The sequence below is a fragment of the Microtus oregoni genome, unplaced genomic scaffold (genome assembly GCF_018167655.1).
Source record: "Microtus oregoni isolate MIOR12 unplaced genomic scaffold, Mior012 000099F_ref0000060, whole genome shotgun sequence".
Classification (NCBI taxonomy): Eukaryota; Metazoa; Chordata; class Mammalia; order Rodentia; family Cricetidae; genus Microtus; species Microtus oregoni.
This window is the reverse complement of record NW_024544712.1, coordinates 532,728-553,960: the sequence shown is the minus strand read 5'-3', so window position 1 is coordinate 553,960 and position 21,233 is coordinate 532,728. Positions and strand designations below refer to the sequence as shown.

The 21,233-nt window shown below is 43.0% G+C and overlaps 1 protein-coding gene across 1 annotated transcript in view; it reads right to left on the bottom strand.

Annotated features, from left to right (window-relative positions):
* Positions 1 to 12,122, bottom strand: part of LOC121443097 (histone lysine demethylase PHF8-like) — a 107,417-nt gene extending 95,295 nt beyond the window's left edge. Inside the window, exons 1-2 of the mRNA XM_041644783.1 lie at positions 12,061 to 12,122; positions 10,955 to 11,156 (exon numbers count right to left, since the gene is read on the bottom strand). Of these exons, the coding sequence (XP_041500717.1) occupies positions 10,955 to 11,052 (98 nt within the window). The 5' untranslated portion in view covers positions 11,053 to 11,156; positions 12,061 to 12,122. The remainder of the gene's footprint in view (positions 1 to 10,954; positions 11,157 to 12,060) is intronic.
* Between the last annotated feature and the right edge of the window lie 9,111 nt (positions 12,123 to 21,233).

Genomic DNA, 21,233 nt, shown 5'->3' with positions numbered 1-21,233 from the left:
TCAAAAGCTCTGTCTCCCGCAGGAGCCAGACAGAGATCACAATGGCGGCACAGCCCCAGGAAGTCGCGCTTTAAAATGACACAGCGTTTTTTTTCTGCTACTGTTGCCGAATCAGGAAATCTCTCTACAGCACGCCACCAACAAACAGCAAAAATCTGTGTTAAACTCTCTTTCCCTTATTTTTAAGCCTTCTCAGGTTTTTTAAGTGGGTTTAGTTGTTCACACGTCTGGGCGCCAAATGTAGTAATAAGAGGCGGCAGGGCTGCGTCCCCCACACCCGGCCGCTTTTTTAAAGGGAGAGAAACCACGCCCCAGTGGGCTGGTACCTCAGCGGTGATAGGCTGGAGGAGTGGGAGGACCTCCCGCAACACCTCCCCCTTTTGTTTAAATAAGAGAGTTCTAAACCTACTATGAAATTATATACAATAAGTACAAATATCCTATTCTAACTAGCTTAGGTCTTGTATAATAAATAACTTGGCCAAGTCATGAGAGAAAGTAACTACATTTATATAGTCTTCAACCCCATCGAAGATCTGAGAAGGGAAATAATGTTACCTGGGTAATTAGGAAGTTCAGTAGAACAACTTCCAAAACATGCAACAAATTACAGAGACAACTAGCTACCTGGGCAATCACCCAAAGTCACATTAGCAGCGTTGAAGCAACCAACTTTGGCTAAGGCCTAACATAACTGACATACCATTTTCTAAGGCAAGCAACTTTTCAAAACTATCTTACCCTGTCTTGGCAGGATATGACAGTCCTGTTTTATCCATTGATGCATGCTCTGTATCTTTGTCAGTTGTTGAGGTATGGGCATTTCTTTGCCCAAACGCCAGTTCTGCCAAAAAGAAAGGCTCCAGGTGGAGTGTCTTTGGTGCTCAACATTCTCTCGGGAATAGAGTGGTGTTGCCAGGAGCAATTGTGTCTCACTACCACAAAACTCTGAGTTAGATTAAAGGCCATTTTCTACAGCTCTTTGAAGAAGTTGAAGATTATTTATCTATACTGAGTATAATCTCTATATATCTAAAGAACCTGATTAGTCTATTATAAATGACAAACTTAGATGACTATTAGTCTATATAATTCTCAATATCTATCTAACTTAAAGACTAAGACAATAAACGACTGTGAAACAAATGAGGACAATGACCTCCAAATATAAACAATGTACAAATATACATTGCAGTAGGCAAATATATATCAATACACAATCATATAAGTATCTTAATCAGAGGTATAAATGTACACTGCAATATGGTAAATATATACAATATATATATATCAATACAATATATGTCAATACATAAAAAAATGTTTTAAACAGAGGTAGAAACATGCATGCGTACAATAGTCAATATAATTTAACTTTGTATCAATATACAAGAATCTATACCAATGTATTTGTCTAAAAACAGTAACTCACAATTACAAATCTATTATCCCATCATCCCTCTTTTTTTTTTTTTTTTCAAAATGATCCCTGAGCGTATAAAATTCCTCCCCCAACCCTCAATCGTATACTAATTATAATCAACCCCTAAATGATGTCCCTAAACCCAAGGGCAAGTTTTACTGGGAAAGGGGACGTCGTCCTCTAGAATTACTTCCAGCTGTCATGGGGGCGACGTTCTTTCTGGGGGATCCTGTGAAAGTGAAATGATGGTTAAATTTCAAGATCAATGTCTTTTAAAATTGCCAATAGTCTCTGAGTATTTTGTGCAGGTCTGGCCAAAATGTTGTATAAGATGTGCACCATTTTAGCTAACCAAGTTGGAACTGTCTTGTGCAGCTGGTACCAAAAGCAGGTCTTGTAGTAGCGCTATCAGTATCATGACGTCATATCAACCAGGTGGAGTTGTTGTTATGGGGCCCCATCTTCTTCCTGGAAACTTCAAATGTCACTTCAGGAAAAACTCATTGTTCATTATGAAAAACTTAAACATTAATCATATAGACATATATAAACATATATATATATTCAATGAAAGACATGATAGATATATTCAATGAAAAGTATGATAGATATGAAGAAAAGCAAAGATGTTTTCTAAACTCATATTTCTTTCTGTCCCATATCATGGCTCTTGACATGAGACAGAAACTCCAGAAACTCTGGGTTTTTCTCTTACTAACAGGCTTGGAATTGGAGAGGGACTGAGCCAGAGTCCAACTTCAAAACCAGCTTTATAAATTTAGAAATATGGTTTAATATTACTTACACAATCCATTCAGTTGTCTTGATATTTCCTGTTGGGCAGGTATTTTTCCATCTGTCAGTATCCAAACATCCAGGGTCCCTTGAATTTCTCAAAGATGAGTGTTTTCCTGTGGAGATAAGAACAGAACCCTGCCCCCATTATATATGTTTTTCTTACCACCTGTATGAATATCATCGTTGTGGATGAGTTGTCATTTCTCCTTTCCAAGAGGTTTCTCCTCTTCAAATCGAAACTTTATTAATTTTGATGGTATCCACAATTTTTCTTCTCCTGTGGAAACAAGAGCAAAACCCCTTCCCCAACGTAGCACATCTCCTGGCTTCCACTGAGAGGTCAGCACATCTTTGAAATAAATCGGTTGATTTAGTTCAGCAGACTTTTCCATTATCCAATGTCTTTCTGCTGGCCCCACGTTGGGCGCCACTCTGTTGTGTTACGGAGCGGCGGGCTGTGTCCCGCCACCCGGCTAGCTTTACCCAAAATAATTACACGGAAACTGTATTCTTTTAAACACTGCCTGACCCATTAGTTTCAGTTTCTTATTGGCTAGCTTTTATATATTGATCTAACCCATTTCTATTAATCTGTGTAGCCCACGAGCTGGCTTACCAGGAATGATCTTAACCTGCGTCTGTCTGGAGTGGGAGAATCATGGCGACTCCCTGACTCAGCTTCTTTCTCCCAGCGTTCCGTTCTGTTTACTCCGCCTACCTAAGGGTTGGCCTATCAAATGGGTCTAGGCAGTTTCTTTATTAATAAGAAATCACTCCCACATCAGTAGAGGAGAATCAACTCTAAATTTTGTATGCATGCCTTCTTGCCCCACTACAACATACAACATGTGAGCAACACACACACTCTTTAAAAACAAAGTCCTATTTCATATAAGTGTAGGCTGAAAGGAAAGGATAACAGCTGGGTGTAGTTCAATGACAGAATGCCTGGAATTGACTCGGTTTGAGCACAGCAAAAAGAAAATGGGGCAAAAAATATACAAAATCACCCTTAATCAAAAGAAAGTAGGCATGGGTGGATATATATATATATATATATATATATATGTATATGTATGTTTTTCGAGACAGGGTTGCTCTGTGTAGCTCTGTAGACCAGGCCTGCTTCTGCCTCTCGAGTATTGAGTTAAAGGTGTGCACCACCACCACCCAGTAGGATGGGTATATTAGTATCAGATAAATACCTATGAAAAGAGACCAGCAAGATTGTTCAGAGAGTAAAAGTGCTTGCCATGTAAGCCTGATAACCTGAGTTAGATCTCCAGATTCAATGTAGAAAGCAGGTTTAAAGTGGAGCACGTCTATAATCCCACTAGTCTCTTATAGGGAGATAAGGTGGGGATGAAAGAATCACCTGGAAGTTCACAGGCCAGCTAGCCCAGAGTACACAGCAAGGCAGAAACAAGAGAGATCCTGCCTCATGACTGAAGGAGAGAACTGTCTTCTGAAAGTTTTCCTCTGACCTCCACACAAGCGCATGGCAAATGTATGCCCTCACTAATACACATACGCCAAAATATATACACACAATAATAAGAGTCAAATTCTGAAAAATGGAAGGATAAAAAAGAAGACTGACAAACAGCTAAACAAGGTAAAGGTGCTTATTCTGCAAGCCTGATGACGTGAGTTTGATCCCAGAGTCCCACATAGTAGAGAGAACTGATTTCATCAAGTTGTCCTTTGATCTCCACATGTGCACACACATGCACGAATGCTCACACACAGAGGAAAGGAAAAAGGGGGGAAGGAGAGGAGGCAGGGGAAAGGAAAGAAGGAATAAATGGAACCAAAAAAATATTAAAAGATTAATTCAGGCACATCCCTTTAGCAAAATAGTAGTAGGGCCTATAACTTCCTTAACTATAGGTCTTGGCTACGTTTATAGAACAAAACGTGAGTTCCCCATGTGGAATAGGCCCTAAGTCCAATTAGAAAGCTTTTGGTTACCAACATAGCATTCATGCTACTACTGAACCAATGAACATATCTTGCCAGGCCAGTCATTATTGTAGCTCACAGATTCACAGCTGGCAAAGGCTGTTGATGGTCTTTCTTCCCCAGAAGACTACAAAAACATTTTCTAATACTATGAAAGTTAGCTAGTAAGAAGAATGCTTCCAAGTCAGAACCAGGTTGAATTTTCCATGTTCTATGATCAAAGTATATGATATGTTCAGCGATAGGATCTTATCAGCAAGTTCTAATGAGTAACCAAAAGCAATGACAATACCCTGTATTGTTTTTTGGGAGGGAAGGGGTCTCCAGGACCACTTTGACAAATGGGGTATTTCATACCTGGCACTGGGATTTTTGATAATCTATAGCTTTTGGAGATGAACATTATCCCTCCACTTGAATTAAACTGATCTATGTGCATGTATGTACATATAACAAGAAGCTTATAAAACAGCATTTTTATATGACTTTTTCAAATATCTTTAGTGTTGGTTTTCTCTCTACCCTCATTTCCCATTCCCCACTTAAAACTTTACCTCCATTATACTGCCTTCTAAATGTTTCTAAATATCTATGGACCCTTCATCAGAGAAGTTTCTCTATGTAGTGAATGATGTTTAATACAGAAACTCACAACTGGTCAAAATGCAGAGAATAAGTCACTGTGGAGTGCTCAGCCATAAATGAGACATCTATATCACACACACTCCCAAGGTTCAGGGAACATAGTAGAAAGGGAAGAAAAATTGTAAGAATAGGGAACTTATCACACCCTTTCCCTAAAGGTTCAGGGAGCATTGTGGAAGAAGATGCACTAAAATTATAAGAATGGGGAAGACTGCTGTGAAACGATGTCTTCTGGACAGGATAGAGTCGTTGCACTCATAAGACCACAACAGATATGATAGCACAGCACAAAATCTGCATAAAACTGGCAGGCCTTGGTGGTGCATGCCTTTACTCCCAGCACTCAGGAGGCAGAGGCAGGCGGATCTCTGTGAGTTTGAGGTCAGCCTGGTCTACAGAGCAAGTTCCAGGATAGGCTCCAAATCTATACAGAGAAACCCTGGCTCGAAAAACCAAAAAAATACAAAAATAACCTGCATAAAACCAAGCTAATTAAAACTCCAGCACAGTGCTGCCACACACCTTTAATCCTAGCACTCAGGAGGCAGGGTCAGGCAGATCTCTGTGAGTTCAAAGCCAGCCTGGTCTACAGAGTGAGTTCCAAGACAGCCAGGGCTGTTACATAGAAAAACCCTGCCTCAAACAAACAAAATAAAAAACAAATAAATGATGAAAAGAAATGCCATAAGATCCATTATATGCTAATAAAAAACTAACATGTATATAATAATTTCTATTTAAACTATCATAACCATTATAAGGAAAACTAAGGTCTCACAGAGATGAAACACTTTGACAATAATTGGTGTACAGTAACAATAATGTTATTTCATCCATCCTCCAATATCAGATGTTATCATACTCTATGGAAGGAGAAGAAATTGATACTGCTTTAAATTTATGTTTCTCAAATGTGGGCCTCATTTACCTATTGAATCAGAAACTGAGGTTGAAATCTATCTTGCTTTCTTAATGGGTCTTTCAAATAATTGTGATGTACACTAAAAGACACTGCTCTACAAAACAAGAGTGTTTTGCACAACTCAACTGCCTTATAGATGAATGAAACTATTTGTCATTATTTTTTTATTTTGAGAATATTGTCTCTAGAGTCAGAAAATCTGCAACTCAAATCTATGCTCAGAAAGTCACAACCTCCACAGGATGCTTTTTTTTTCTTTTAGAGACAGAACTCATTCTATAGACCAGGCTGCCTCAAACTTAGAGGTCTGCCTGCCTCTGCCTCACAAATGCTGGAACTAAAGACCCCCCTGGCAGGTCCAGATTTTTATCATCAAAATAGCATAGTTGTCTTTCTTCACTTCCACTCCAGGTAGTAACTTGTCATTATGTACCATAATCCTTAACTGAACTTCAAAAGTCTATCAAAGGTGTAAACAGATTTCTATAATCTCTAGGCATTTGTGGACATAAAATCTGTGAGATTGGGGCAGGAGAAATGGCTCAGTGATAAGAGGGCTTGCTCTGCAAGTCTGAGGACCTTAGAAAACAGATCCTAGTACCCAGGAAAAACTCAGGTATGGTAGTAACCCAAGTCCCATGAGGGGCAAAAAGCAGGAAGAAGGGAAGAAGAGACTTGCTAGTCATTAATTTAACTGAAAGTTCAGTGACAAACTGTCTCAAGGAAATAAACCAGAGAGTGATACAGCAAAACACTTAATGTCTTCTTTGGCCTCTGTGGGCTCACAAGTATATGCTAATACTCATACACATACAAGCACACACATAATCACACGACACACACACCGGGTCTGCATGATTAACTATTGTAAGCAATCATGAAAAGTCTACAATATTTAGTAATTTCCAATTGAGCTAAAGTAAAACCTTAGAGTACAATGAGCACAGCAGGGTGAGGGTGTACTAAGTAAGAGCAGCCAGCTGCCCATTAAGGATCTGGTTTTCAGCTAGGTTCCTTGTTCTCTGGCAGCCCACAGAAAGAAGCAGAGGAGATTTTTAAAACTGGATGCTTTCAAGAAACTTGTGTCAGAATGTACAAACAAAAACAGAATACACCTCAGAAATGTGATTAAAGACAGATCTGGCCAATAAACCCATAATTAAGTTTCAGCTGGACAGTGATGGCATATGCCTTTAATTCCAACACTCAAGAGGAAGAGGCAGATAGATCTCTGTGAGTTCAAGACCAGTCTGGTCTACAAAGCGAGTTACAGGACAGCCAGGGCTGTTACATAAAGAAACCCTGTCTTGAAAAACAAAACAAAACAAAAACTTCTTAAGTTTCGGTAGCTAATATAAGAAAACAAATAATGTTAGTATACAAACATAAAGGGAATGACCAAGTAACTGGGGCCAAACATATACATGACAAGGTATCAGAAACACATTTTAGGGCTGGAGAGATGGCTCAGTGGTTAAGAGCATTGCCTGCTCTTCCAAAGGTCCTGAGTTCAATTCCCAGCAACCACATGGTGGCTCACAACCATCTGTAATGAGGTCTGGTGCCCTCTTCTGGCCTGCAGGCATACACACAAACAGAATATTATATACATAAGTAAATAAATAAATTTAAAAAAAAAAAAAAAGAAACACATTTTAGATGACTATTTAACAACCTGGCAGATACCCACATTATAATGTTAGGTGTGGGGGCAGGGAGGCCACAAAATGATATTTGATATAATCCTAACCTATAAAAACATACATTATAAATCAAAAGATAAGAGTTAATATGTAATTAACAGTGAATTGTACCTAACAGACTAACAGATGATTTTTTATTTCCATCTATTACTTTCTGCATTTTCTATAATGGGCATGTCTCACCTGTACAATATGCACAGTCCAGCCTTGAACTTGCAATCCTTCTTCCTCAGTCTCCAAAGTAGCTGAAATTACAGGCCTGTGCCTCAAAACCCCGTTTTTTTTTTTTTTAAAAATCACTCTTTTAAAAATCTGGTTTGGGGCTAATGAGATGGCTCAGCAGGTGGTGCTTGTCACCAAGCCTGACAACCTGAGTTCATTCTTGGTCCCACTTGGTAGAAGGAGAAAACTGACTCCTGCAAATTGTCTTCCGACCTCCACATGCATATCATGCCATATGTGCGCACAAGCAAGCCTGTGTACATACACATACACATACACATACACACACACAAATAAATAAATGTAATTTTAGAATCTAACTTTCAGGAACTAGAGTGATGGCTCAGTGGATAAAGAATGTTTGCTATAAAAGCAAGAGGACCTGAGTTCAAATTCCCAAAACCAACATAAAACTGAGCATGGCCACAAGTTGCATTACCCTAGCACTGAAGGGAAACTGCCAAGTGGATTTCTGGAGCTCACTAGCCAGCTAGCCCAACCTAAATTCTAGGTTTAGTGTGAGAGAGTGTGCTGCTGTGAGTATGGTATATATGCATCCCTGTGTGCACATGCAGGGACTTGGAGAGGATGTCAGGTATGTTACTCACAGCAGCACACTCTCTCACAGATCTAACTTTTAGGCTGGGGAGAAAGCGCAGTGAGCAAAATGCTTACTAGACAAACAATAAGACCTCAGAGTTCACTCCAGAATAGATATAAATACCTTGGACTACATGTAATCCCAGTGGTGGGGAGACAAAAATGAGAAGATTCCTGGGGCTCTTTGGTCAGCCAGCCTAGCCTACTCATGAAATACCAGGCCAATGGGAAACGGTATCTCTAAAAAAACAAGGTGGGTGGCTCCTAAGCAATGAAGCCTGAGATTGACCTCTGGCCTCCACATACACACACCCAAGTGTACACACCCACAAACATAAACACATACACAAGCAGAAAAAATTTTTAACTTTCAGACTTGGGTATAGACAAAATAATTTATGGAATGTCAGTTATGGAGTCAGACACAGAATAAGTACTTAGGAAGCATTCATTCCTGTTTTCTGCTCCCAGATAGCAATACTGTAAGCAAAAGACTGTTTGTCCAGATACTGAACTTACACACCTCATATACAACCCAAACTAATGGCTACAGTACAATAGCTTTTTCATGAAGCCTCCTTCATTTATTCAAAAACATACTCAACATCTATTGCATGTTTATCATTGAACCAGATTCTAAAAATACTAAAAATAAAAAAAGATACCTGTATTCCCAGGTAGTGACACAGACATATGTATAACTATAAGATGAATTTTTTTTTTTTTTGTTTTTCGAGACAGGGTTTCTCTGTGGCTTTGGAGCCTGTCCTGGAACTAGCTCTGTAGACCAGGCTGGTCTAGAACTAAGATGAAATTTTTTAAATAAAGATGTATACAAAGTACAAGAGGAATCCAGAGGAAGAAGTATTCTGTGAGCTGTATAGGGGAGAGCATCAAAGGTATGGTACATGCAAAAACAAAGGAGCATGAGGAGGAGAGTCTCTCAGGGTTGGAGGTAATTTAGCTTTCTTGGCTCCTAAAGAACAAGGCTGACATAAGGGGCTTACACTTTTAATTCCCACACTTGGGAAGTAGAGGCATGTGAATCTCTGTGACACCAAGGCCAGTCTGAACTACATTTCAAGTTGCAGACCAGCCAGGCTAAGTAGTGAGACCCTGTATCCCAAAACAAGGGGGTAGGTATGGCAGGAAACTAGATTAACTAAGTAGATCATAAAAGGTCTGTCTCTCACAGAAAAAAAGTGAATTTTACTCTGCAGGGGAACCATTGAGAGAATAATTTAAGCTGAGGAGTGACACCTGATCAACACTATTAAAAACAACCAGGGATATTGACTTCTTTTGGGTATGTGTAATACTGGGAATTAAACCCAGTCTCTTATACACGCTAGGTAAAAGGTTACCACTAAGTTATATCCCAAGCTCTTTACATTATTTTCATTTTGAGACAGAATCTTGCTAAGTTGCCCATGTTGTCCATCAACTGGCTCTCTATAGTTCAGGCAGGCCTTGAACATGAGACCCACTGACCTCAGTCAGTAAATTATAGAGGATTGCAAATTAGAAAGGACTTCCTTCAGAAAGCTGGGATTATAAATTCATACCACCATGCCTGGTTACGATTTTTTTTTTTTGAGACAAGGTATCATGTATCCCAAGCTAGCATGGTACTACTATGTCACTCCCAAGTCATGAGATTACAAGTGTATGCCATCACACTCAGTTTATGCAATGGTGGGATTGAACTCAGATCTTCCAGTGTGCTATACAAGCATTTTACATGCTGTACTACATTCCCCAGCCCTTATGAAAGACATCTTAATTCCTACATTTCCAGAGTGAAGGAAAAGGTATCACCCCTAAGTTTGTCCCCATTACACAAAAATAACATAGAGCAAAAAATAGAACTCTGTACCAGGTACATAATAATCAGTAAAAATCAATTAAATGTGAACTTGGACGTAATGCATCAAGGCAATCTCAGCTTAGGTCAGAATTTTGGTAATACTAGTAACTTTACTTTGCTTTTGAGATTATAGGAATAGCTCTTCTGAAAGTTAAGACTGACAACTAAAAATTCTTGAATCTAATATATAGCTGAAGGATACCATATACTGCTTTTATTATACTCCAGTGTGCAAATCCTCCCAGTAATATGATAATATTAGGATTTTTATTACATATACTAACTTCACTAGAAACTTGGGTGACATGTACATTCATTCTGTTGTTTTACCCTATATCTTTTACATTTAATTTAGGTAGATGGTTCTGCAGACTGCACAAAAATAATATTCCAGTTCTTCCTCCATTAACTGAATGCTATGAAAGAGGTATTGATTTGTAAGGGAGGCTCACAGAAGCAAACGCAGCAGGCCAAGGCCACTGATAGTGAGTTACAAAGAAATCCACGTTCTTGGACTCAGATATCTCAAAAATGCAGTACTGCCTCCCGCAAAGGCAGCATATGAGGGAAAACACAACAGGCAAGATACAAAACTGATCCTCTCTTTGTAGCTAGAAGGCAGCTACAAAATCATATAAGCACGCGAGGCCCTAGTCTGCAAGGACGGATAGATAGAAAAACCTAGGTCTAGTGGCGGGGAACTGAAAGTAAACTGAGGGAGGGGCTAGCCTCGGAGCAGGGGTAGAAAAGGGGGCCCTCTCGTCTCGGAGAGGGCTGGTGAGCACACGACACACCCGGCCAGCCCTTCTTACCTGCCGTGAAACCAGTCCTGACACATGTCACACTCGATCATGAATCGGGTCACATCATAAGGCAACCGACAGAGGCAATACACCGGCACCGAGGCCATCTTCACAGGGGGGTGGGTCGCTTTGCGGCGGGCCAGCTTTGGGCCTTTGCGAGGGTCAGAAGGCAGCAAGGAGCGCTTTGCCAAGCGCCTAGCCTAGAAGGCGGCTGGACACAAACACCACTTGTTACAAAGTGAAGCCGGCCCCCCGGGTTTCCGAACCGTCCCGCGTCCCCGCCCCCACCCCACCCCCTGGGTACCAACCTCCGCGCGGAGCTAGGGAGTCGGCGAGCCGGCCGGGACGCAGCCCAGCTGCTGAGTGCCAGGGAGCTGAGCGGAGAAAGTCCACCCACCTCCCGGGAGTTCTTCCCCTCAGCGGGAACAGAGAGAACCCTCTGCCTGCGCTCGCCTCTGCCCAGCCATCCAAACGCCTCCCTCAGCCCTCAAGTCGGTGACAACTTCTTTCCGGGTTTCATGGAAATATCGGAAAGCTTTCCCTCAGCGGAGCCTGTCTCCGCTGGCCTCTGGCTTCCCTTTATCAGGACGCCCAGCACGGCAGAAAGGATGAGGCTGGGCAGAGGGAGGCTGAGGGAGAGAGACTCCCTCGCCCCCAAATAGGAAGCCACGAGATGCGCGGACGCTCAAAGTCTGCGCGGCTTACCCCCAAACCGCCCCGGAGCCCCCGGGAAGAGGAGCCGCAGCGCCGGGCAGCCAACTCCAATCTCGGTTCGGGGCTGCCTTCGGAGTAGCAACGCTGCCGTCCGTCCTTCGCCACAGCCTCCCCTCCCGGCCGGCCGCTCCGAAGCGGACCAGGTCGCAACCCCAAAGCTGACAGGAATCGCGCCTCAGCCCCGACACCGAACAGGATCCCCCCCGCCCCGGAGCCCCGGGAAACTGCCCAGAATTTCCTTACACCCGGTAAACTGAGCGAAGACTTGTCTTGCCAGCGCTCCCAAATGGCAGGCACTGGCTGGCGGTCCTCTCAGTCGGCCGAGCGCCCAGCCGCAGCCCTCGACTGTTAGAGCCTTCACCCGACGCGACAGTCTCGGCGCTCAAGCCCCTTAAACTTACGAGGATCTTCTCTCTGCGCCTCCCCGACTGACAGGAAAGCTCTTCCCGCCCCCAGCGCGAGCGGAACGCCCTCGGCCGCGAGCCCTAAGGGAGCGTCTCCACGACGAAGGCGCTGGGAGTCCTCGAAACGCAGGGCTCAGCCCCCGAGCCTGGCCGGCGGCTGTGCTCGCTCCGGGGCAACAGGGCTCTGCTGAGGAGCAGAGGCTAGCTGGGCAGTTCCGGCCCCCGCGGCGGCGCGCGGGGAATTCTGGGAGCGCCACTGTGAGGCTGGGAGCCTTACTTGCCTTCTCCTAGAAACCACATGCCGCGTCACGCAGTGCCTGTCGTCGGCCGGGGCTTGAGGGCAGCAGTCACCACAGACCTTGCGCGGGCTGGCCGCTCAGAGCCTTCCAGAGGGCGAGGCCTGACCGGAGGGGGGCGGGGGCCGGCCGACCGACCGGCGAGCGGCTTTGTCGCTGGCTCGCTCGTCAGGAGGCAGGCTCGAGCCGAGGAACTGGCCACCGGGTCTGGAGAGACCGCCGGAGGAGTCGCCAGGAGGGCCCGGGACCAGGGGCAGGAAATTCAAGGGCATCAATAAAGTTTATTCAAAATAACGAGGAAGTTGAGGCGGAGAGGGGAGGAGAAACATGGTAAACAGCTACCATATTGAGAGTGGCGGCGGTCCGGGAGGAAACAGGCTCGCCGCCATCTTAGGAGGCCCGGGCATGGGAGGTGAAGGTGGAGCCCCGGACGTCAGGCCGCCGGCTCCCCGTTACGTCACGGGGCGGGGCGCCACCTTGAGGAAAGCGGGGCGGGGCCCAGCAGAGCCGGGGATGCGCTTCTCCGCGGGGCGGCCCCGTCGGCGCTCGAGACCTTGAGCTGAGAGGCGGAGAGGCCGCCATCTTAGGCGAGGCAGTAGTTTGGCTCCATTTTGAGTGGGGCCTGGAAGCCAAGTCTCCCCTACCTGTGGGCAAACTGGGAGTTAGGAAAGCGACTCCGTCCTTCTCCCTCCCTCCCTCCGAACACGCGTTGCTCCTCCCTAGTCTCCTCCTCTGAGGGGAGGCGAACTCTGACTCCCAACTGCACAAGTGATCCGGGTGGGCTGCGGGGGCGGGCTTCAGCTTCCCTGCAGCTCCGCTCCGCTCCTCAGAGCGCACTAGGTCTTCTGCCCACGGCTGCTGTGGTTCAATCTTCATTCTGTGAGAGGAAAACTTGTGATTACCACCAAACCAAGAAACAGAGTAGGCAAGTGATTCCAGAGTCTGGAAGTTGAGGACAGCTCCTTCTGATTTCTCCCACATTGAGCTGTCAGTTTTCCTTTCTGTCCCCGAGCTCTCTTCACCGGCCCTGCAGGTTCAATTCCGTCAGGAGCAAATACAGTTTAAGGATTTCCATACATCTGTACCAGGGTTTTCTGACTGAATGTAGTATGCTTCAAGATGGCGCTGTTTTTTCCCCTCAGACATTAATGAAATAGCTCTAGTTCTTTTACTGTATGACTTTCCTACAGGATCCCATTACTTTATAAAAGAAAGTGTATTTAAAAATTGTTTTCTTACCAAAAGAGGCAAAGGGGTATGGAAAAGATAATGTGTACACAACAATTTTTCTGACTAGCAAACAGAAACATAAGGACGAAAAGATGCTCATTAAGTGAAAATTAATTTTCCTCTCTCCTGGTTGCCCCATTTCCCCCCTCCACCTCAGCCTCAGCTTCTTGAGTTTGTGATTACCAGCTGGTGGAGAACTCTAAAACCATCTGAGAGGATGGGGCATGAGTTTAAGATGAAAGCAAAGCAGAAGGGAGGAAAGAGAAGAGGAAAATAAGCTAAGAGCCTCAGAGGCTGCTTGCTGTTAGAAGCTATACTTCAGGGAGACCAAGAGGATGTATAAAGATTTCCTAAGGCATGGGATATGCTCAGTTGATAGTAATACTTGCTTAGCATGCACAAACTCCAATGTTCAATTCCCAGCACTGCGTACATGGTAGCCCTTGTACTCAGTAGGATCAGATGTTCAAAATCATCCTTAGCTGTGTAAGTTCCAGCCCAGCCTGGGACACATGAGATCACAGATTAAAAAAAAACTTTAATAACATTGTACACAAAAATAAGGTACACAAATGCATAGAGGCGCATGGGGAGACATACTGTAGGGAATTAGATTGAGATTTTATAATACAAAAATGAAAAGTTTAGATTTTATCCTTTAAGGAATAAGAAGCTACTGAAGGTTTTAAAAAGTGTGTGTGTGTGAAGTGCCTGAGTGAATGTGTGTGAACCACGTGTGGGCAGGACTGTGTGAAGAAGGTCAGAAGAGGGCCCTGGACCTGGAGTTAGAGGAGGACATGAACCGTTATGGGTCCTGGGAATTGAACCTGAATTCTCTGCAAGAGCAATAAGCACTCTTTACCATTCATTGAGCCTTTTCTCTGGTAACTGAGCCTTAGCCAGAGGAATGTGCAATTTTATTGGGCCCTGAGCTTATATGAGATGAAGGGACTGGAGAACTTCTTTAGAAAAGAATATAGACCAATAAGTACTAAAGTTAGCTTCAAAGATGTGCAGTTAGACTATTTTTAGGAATAAATCCACCATCTTATAACTATGACCAGAAATGATACAAGCCACACATAAATGTCCTGTAAAACACGAACTAAATTTAACCCCCAAGACTTATTAGGTGAACCTCAAATTTTCTTTTTTGTTTTTTTTTCTGAGACAGGGTCTCACTATGTAGCTCTGGCTGTCCTGAAACTCACAGAAATCCACCTGCCTCTGCCTCCCAAGTGTTGGAATTTCAAAGAGAGCTCCAATGCCCCGTAACATAAGAAAAACTATGACGAGGCTCTCTGTGGAAACAGTTCCAGAAAGTTGCAGACTTTATAAAACATACTAGCATGCTGCAGTATAACATGGTGACAATACTTGCACCTTAATTTTTTTTAACTTTTCAAAGAATCAGGAAGGGGGATTATGTTTCAGTAGACTGAAATGAAAAGAAATGGAGATTAAGGTAATGAATGGGGCCAGAAGATTGTCTGGTAATCTGGATATTTGGGAGGCTGAAAAGGCAGACCTTTAGGACTAAACAAAAGCTTTAGGTGAATAAGGAAAAGAGATATGAGTTCATTTTTGAGTTGAGTGTCAGAGTGTATGATGGTACCACTGCCTGAACCAAGGTATACAGAAAAACAGGGTTTGTGGGGAAGAATAAAATGTAGTTTTAACTTGCAGCATGTTAAGGTGTATGTGTGGAACAATAACCCACCCTGCAGCGAGCTCCCTGACCAGCAGGAAGGAACAGCCACCAGACGAGGATTCTTCTCAAATCATGCTTTATTGGAGCCTCTTGGTTGTAGGGAGAGCAGAAAGCAAGGGGCAAGGGGCTCTGAACTATAGCTGCTTATATAGGGAGTCTGCCTAGCAACTTTTGATACTTTGATACTTTAACTATTTTTCTGGAGACCCACAGGCAGGAAAGAAAGCAGGGGAACATCCCTGTCAATTACAGACCAGGATGTTCCCCTGCCGGTCAGGGGAAGTGTAGGCAGCTAGATCACAACAACTCACCCTGTTTTCCGGTGGAAGAACTGCAACCCTAATATGGAGTTATCTATTAAGCGAGGCTGGGGCCAAATGCCATCTTGTAATGGCAGCTATTCAAATCGGCTCCCAGCACCACCCAATCATTATTTTCTTCTTTTCAACCCCTTTTCCATTCTTCTTTTGATTGGCTTTGTTTTATTTTATGAGACAGGGTTTCATTGTTTCATTGTATAACCATGATGGCCTCAAACTCACTATGTAGCCCAGGTTAGCCTCTAACTCATGTTCCTACTTTCCATCAACTATTGTTAAAGGATAAAGCCAACAGTTCTTTGTTAACCAGCACCAGGCACTGTACTGGATGCTGAGGATGCTCATGAATAATAAAATAAAAGTTCACTCATGTTTATTGTGCACCTGCTATTCTAGACACCAGGGATTCTGAAATGAATAAAACAGACAAGATCCATGTCATCTTGTGACTCACACTCCAGTAAGGGAGACAGATACTGGAGTCAAATAAGACAGTTCCTAATTGTAGTGAATGCTATCAGGAAGACAGAACAAGTTACAAAGTAGAGAAAGATCCAGAGAAAAGGAAAGTTGGATAGGGGAGCACGAAACCACAATTCTTAGTTAAGGGAGCCACCTTAGGGTTGGCAAGAGACTTGAACTCCCAGGTGCCCAAGCCAAGGTCCCCAGTTAGTTCCTTGGGCAGCTAAGGATAGGGAACCTGAAATGACCCTATCCTATAGCAATACTGACGAATATCTTGCATATCATCATAGAACCTTCATCTGGTGATGGATGGAGATAGAGACAGAGACCCACACTGGAGCACTGAACTGAGCTCCCAAGGTCCCAATGAGGAGCAGAAGGAGGGAGAACATGAGCAAAGAAGTCGGGACCACGAGGGAAGCACCCACCCACTGAGACAGTGGAGCTGATCTATTGGGAGCTCACCAAGGCCAGCTGGACTGTGACTGAAAAAGCATGGGATAAAACTGGACTCTCTGAACATGGTGAACAATGAGGGCTGATGAGAAGCCAAGGACAATGGCACGGGGTTTTGATCCTACGTAATGTGCTGGCTTTGTGGGAGCCTAGCCAGTTTGAATGTTCACCTTCCTAGAAATGGACGGAGGGGGGAGGACCTAGGACTTACCACAGGGCAGGGAACCCTGACTGCTCTTTGGACTGGAGAGGGAGGGGGAGAGGAGTGGGGGGAGGGGGAGAAGGGTGGGAGGAGGGGGAGAAGGGTGGGAGGAGGGGGAGGGAAATGGGAGGCTGGGAGGAGGTGGAAACTTGTTTTTTTTTCTCCTTTTCTCAATAAAAAAAAAAGATCCAGAGAGAAAGCTACTTTAGATAATATAGTCAAGGAAGGCCTCTCTGAGAATGTGACTTGCAAGTTTAGACCTGAATAATAAGAGCAACTAAGAACAAGACAAAATCAATGTGTAAAGGCCCTAAAATGGTAGTGGGAGGACGTGGTGTGGGACAGGTCAGGGTTAGGGTAGACTCTGTAGACATGAATACCTTACGTGCACTCTTGAGAAACACACAATATAATGAAGAAGGTGAGGCAACATTAACAAGATAAAGGGGGAACTATGGCTATGGCTACCTTGAGGTGTGAGCGATAGTTAAATTACATATGCAATTCCCCTCTCCAGAAAATTCCTCTGCATTCTTCCTGAGAAGTGGGAAGGGGAAGCTAAAGGGTGTGGTGAAAGGCCTAATTGTAAGAAACTGAACCCAAGGCAAGTCTGAGTTGCTGACAAAGGGCTTCTGTCACAGTCAAAGATGGAAGTCAGCCTACTGCTGTCCCGGAAGTGTGGTCTTGTCTCTCTCAAAAAATAGTATGTGATCTGAATTGGCTCTCATAGCCCAAGGTTGCTCTGAAAGCCTTCCTCCCACACATACTTGTCTACTCTACACTTCTAAGCCTTTAACTAGACAGATAATTGAATGCATTCAATCAGATAGCCACCACTAACCTGGGTGATTCATCCATTGACTAATAGCCTGCTAGCAAGAATCTTCAGAGGGATCTTTTCACCTCATTTCCCTGTATAAATGAACATCTAACTGTTGAGAAAAAAAAACTGATGAGAGCTAAAGTGAACTACAATGCTTGAAAAGAGATGGGAACAGAATGGGGGAAAAGAAAAGGATGAAATAAGACAGACTGGTTTAAAAGCTTAAAAGCACGGTATACAAAAGAGCAAATAATGACATCATCTGAGGATTGCTATGTGATTAGCACGGCTCTGAACGTAGGCTTGCATATAGGCCAGCGGGTGGTACTGTCTTGTGACCCCAGCTTCTCAGGAGGCTGATGAAGGAGGGTTACGTGTTTAAGGTCCACGTAAGTGAGTTTAAGGCCAGCTGGGACAACTTAGTGAGGCCTTGTCTCAAAGCTGCTTTTAAACTTTTTTATTTTATATGCATTTGTATTTTGCCTGCATGCATGTCTGTGTGAGGGTGTCAGATCCCCTGGAACTGGAGTTGCCGACAGTTGTGAGCTGACATATAGGTGCTGATAGTTGAACCTGGGTCTTCTGGAAGAGCAACCAGTGCTCTTAACTGCTGAGCCATTTCTCCAGCCCTTCAAAACTATTTTTTGAGTCATGTTTTCTCTATGTATTCCTGGCTGCCCTGGAGCTCCCTATGTAGACCAGGATGCCTCAAACTTACCAGGCTTCAAAATAAAACTTTTAAAGGTCTGAGGATATAGCTCTGGTACGTTGTTTGCCCAGCATGTAAAAGGCCCTGTGATCAATCCCCAGTCCTTAATAAGGAAGTAAATAAATAAGCAATCATATAAACTCTTCAAATATTAATTCAGTCCTCATAGCAACCTCTTAAGGTGGGTACCAGTAGTATTTATGAATGTGGAAACTGACTATAAACACTTTTTAATTCACCTGCTCAAGGTCACATAACCAGTATGTGTCCAACAAAGCTGGGTCCCTGATGATGTAGGTCGTAATGGTTAATATTGGCTGTCAACTTGACAAGAACTAGTATCTCTAGGAATGAACTCTAGCCATGTCTGTGAGGGAATTTCTAGATTGTATTAATTGAGTTGTGGCAATCATTCTGAATTGTGGGTAGCACCATTCCATGGGCTGGGGTTCTAGGATAAGCAAAAAGGAGGAAATTACAAGCTGAGCATCAGCTTCCAGTTCTGCTTTCTGACAGTGGATAAAATGTGATCAGCCACTTTTGTCATGACTTCCCTGCAATTATAAAGCATACCCTCAAACTGTGAGCCAAAAGCAACCCACCCTTCCTAAAGTAGCTGTTTTCAAGTATTTTGTCACAGCAATGAGAAAAATCAACCAATAGACCTCCAGAGTCCAGGTTATTATCTACTCAGTTATACTAGTGTGGATTTTTTTGTTTCTTTTTGTTTTGTTTTGTTTTTGAGACAGTGGTTCTCTGTGTAATAGCCCTGGCTGTCTTGGAACTCACTGTGTTTACCAGGCTTGCCTTGAACTCACAGAGATCCATCTGTCTCTGCCTCCTGAGTGCTGGGATTAAAGAAATTCACTACCACCGCCCAAGCACTGGTGTGGATTTAACGGCATCTTTGGTATGGATGTTATGAAAGAAAGTAATCAGCAGTTCTCTGCACACTCTTGGAAAAAAAACCCCATCAGGATGATGGCCCAGTTGCCAAGCCAGGCAGCCAAGAATTCCTAGGCTGAACTTTTAAGTTATATAAAAATAATAAAGCCACTTTCTAATTCATTATATGACCTCTGTATTTTACAGGGGAAATGTTAAAAATGACATTGTATGGATTTATATTTAAAACCGAACTCAGACTGAATCCAATGGAAACTGATTTGTATGAAAAATTCAGTCTTTTGGGGAAAGATGTCTAAGAATCATCAACTGTAGATATACTGAAGTTTTGCATTTTGAAATAATTTACCAGAAAATTATTGCAGACTGGGGATGTAGCTCAATGGTAAAGCACTTGACCAGCATACAGTAGGCTCTGGATTCTATTTCCAGTGCTGAAAAAAAACAGGGTTATTTAGGCCAGGAGTGGTGGTGCAGACCTGTAATCCCAGCTTTTGGGAGGCAGAAGAAGGTGGCAGCTACAAATTTCAGGCCAGCCAACATCATATAGTGAAACCCTGTCTATATTTAAAAATGGACTGGATTGGCAAATGTAGCTCAGTTGTAGAGACTTGCCAAGCATGTACAAGGTTTCATTCCAGTATCTACAGAGTAAGGGAGAAGTGTGGGGAAACCGGAGGAGCATATGAAATGTCATAATGATGCAAGTCAGAACCTTGTACATACTGATCAAACACTGTCACTAAATAACACCCCTAGCCTATAAACTACTCTCTTTTTTTGGTTTTCCAAGACAAGCTTTATCTATATAACAGTCCTGACTGTCCTGGAACTCACTCTTGTAGACCAGAATTCATAGAGATCTGCCTGCCTCTTAAGTGCCGAGTTTAAAGGCATGCGTCACCACCACCTGGCTAAACTACTTTTTTCTAAGAATATTTTTATTGACTCTTTGGTAATTTTATATATTTATGTGTGGTTGTTTGAATAAGAATGACCCCCATAGGCTCATATATTTGAATGTTTAGTTATTAGGGAGTGGCACTATTTGAGAAGGATTAGGAGGTGTGGCCTTGTTAGGGTAGCTATGGCTTTGCTGGAGGAAGTGTGTCACTGGAGGTGGGGTTTGAAGTTTCAGAAGCTAGGCCCAGTGTTTTTCTCTTCCTGCTGCCTGGTGATCCAGATATAGAACTCTCAGCTACTTCTCCAGCATGCCCCCATGCTCCCTGCTATGATGACAATGGGCTAAATCTTTGAAACTGTAACCTCTGAAACTATAAGCAAGCCCCAATTAAGTGTTTTCCTTTATAAGAGTTGTTGTTATCATGGTGTGTCTTCACAGCAATAGAACACAGTCTGCAATGTATCTTGATCATATCCAACCCCAACTCCCCTCCCTTTCCCACTTTCACGGGAACACTAAACATGTTCCCTCCCCCTTTCCCTTCCTTTCTTTTTTTCTGTAACCCACTGAGTCTTTTTAAGGCTACCTACTGGAATGTTAATAGATTTTCTTGGCTTGATCTTTGGTGCAGGTCTTGTTCAGGTGCTAGGAATAGTGATATCACTGACACATCATAAAATATTATTGTGGTCTTATACCTCATGTTGTTTTCAATTATATTGAAGTTGTGGACTGAGGGTGTAGTTCAGTGTAGAGCATTTATTTACGACACACAAAAGCCCTGTATTCAATCCCCAACATTGCAAGGAAACAATCAAAAAGCAAAAAAAAAGTGTTTTTTGACAAAATGATTGAATCTGTAGAAAATAAAACCAAAAATACCTTGTGACTAAGAAGTCACATTAATAACATTTTATTATATAAAATTATGAAAATGTTCTAGAATTGGTAGGTTTATGCATTGTTGTATACCATTATTACCCCTAATATGGTGTGTAAGTAATATAATATTCTTACACATTAAGTAATAAAAAAACCTTCTTTTTTTAAAAAAAATATTTATTTATTTATTATGCATACAATATTCTGTCTATGTGTATGTCTGCAGGCCAGAAGAGGGCACCAGACCTCATTACAGATGGTTGTGA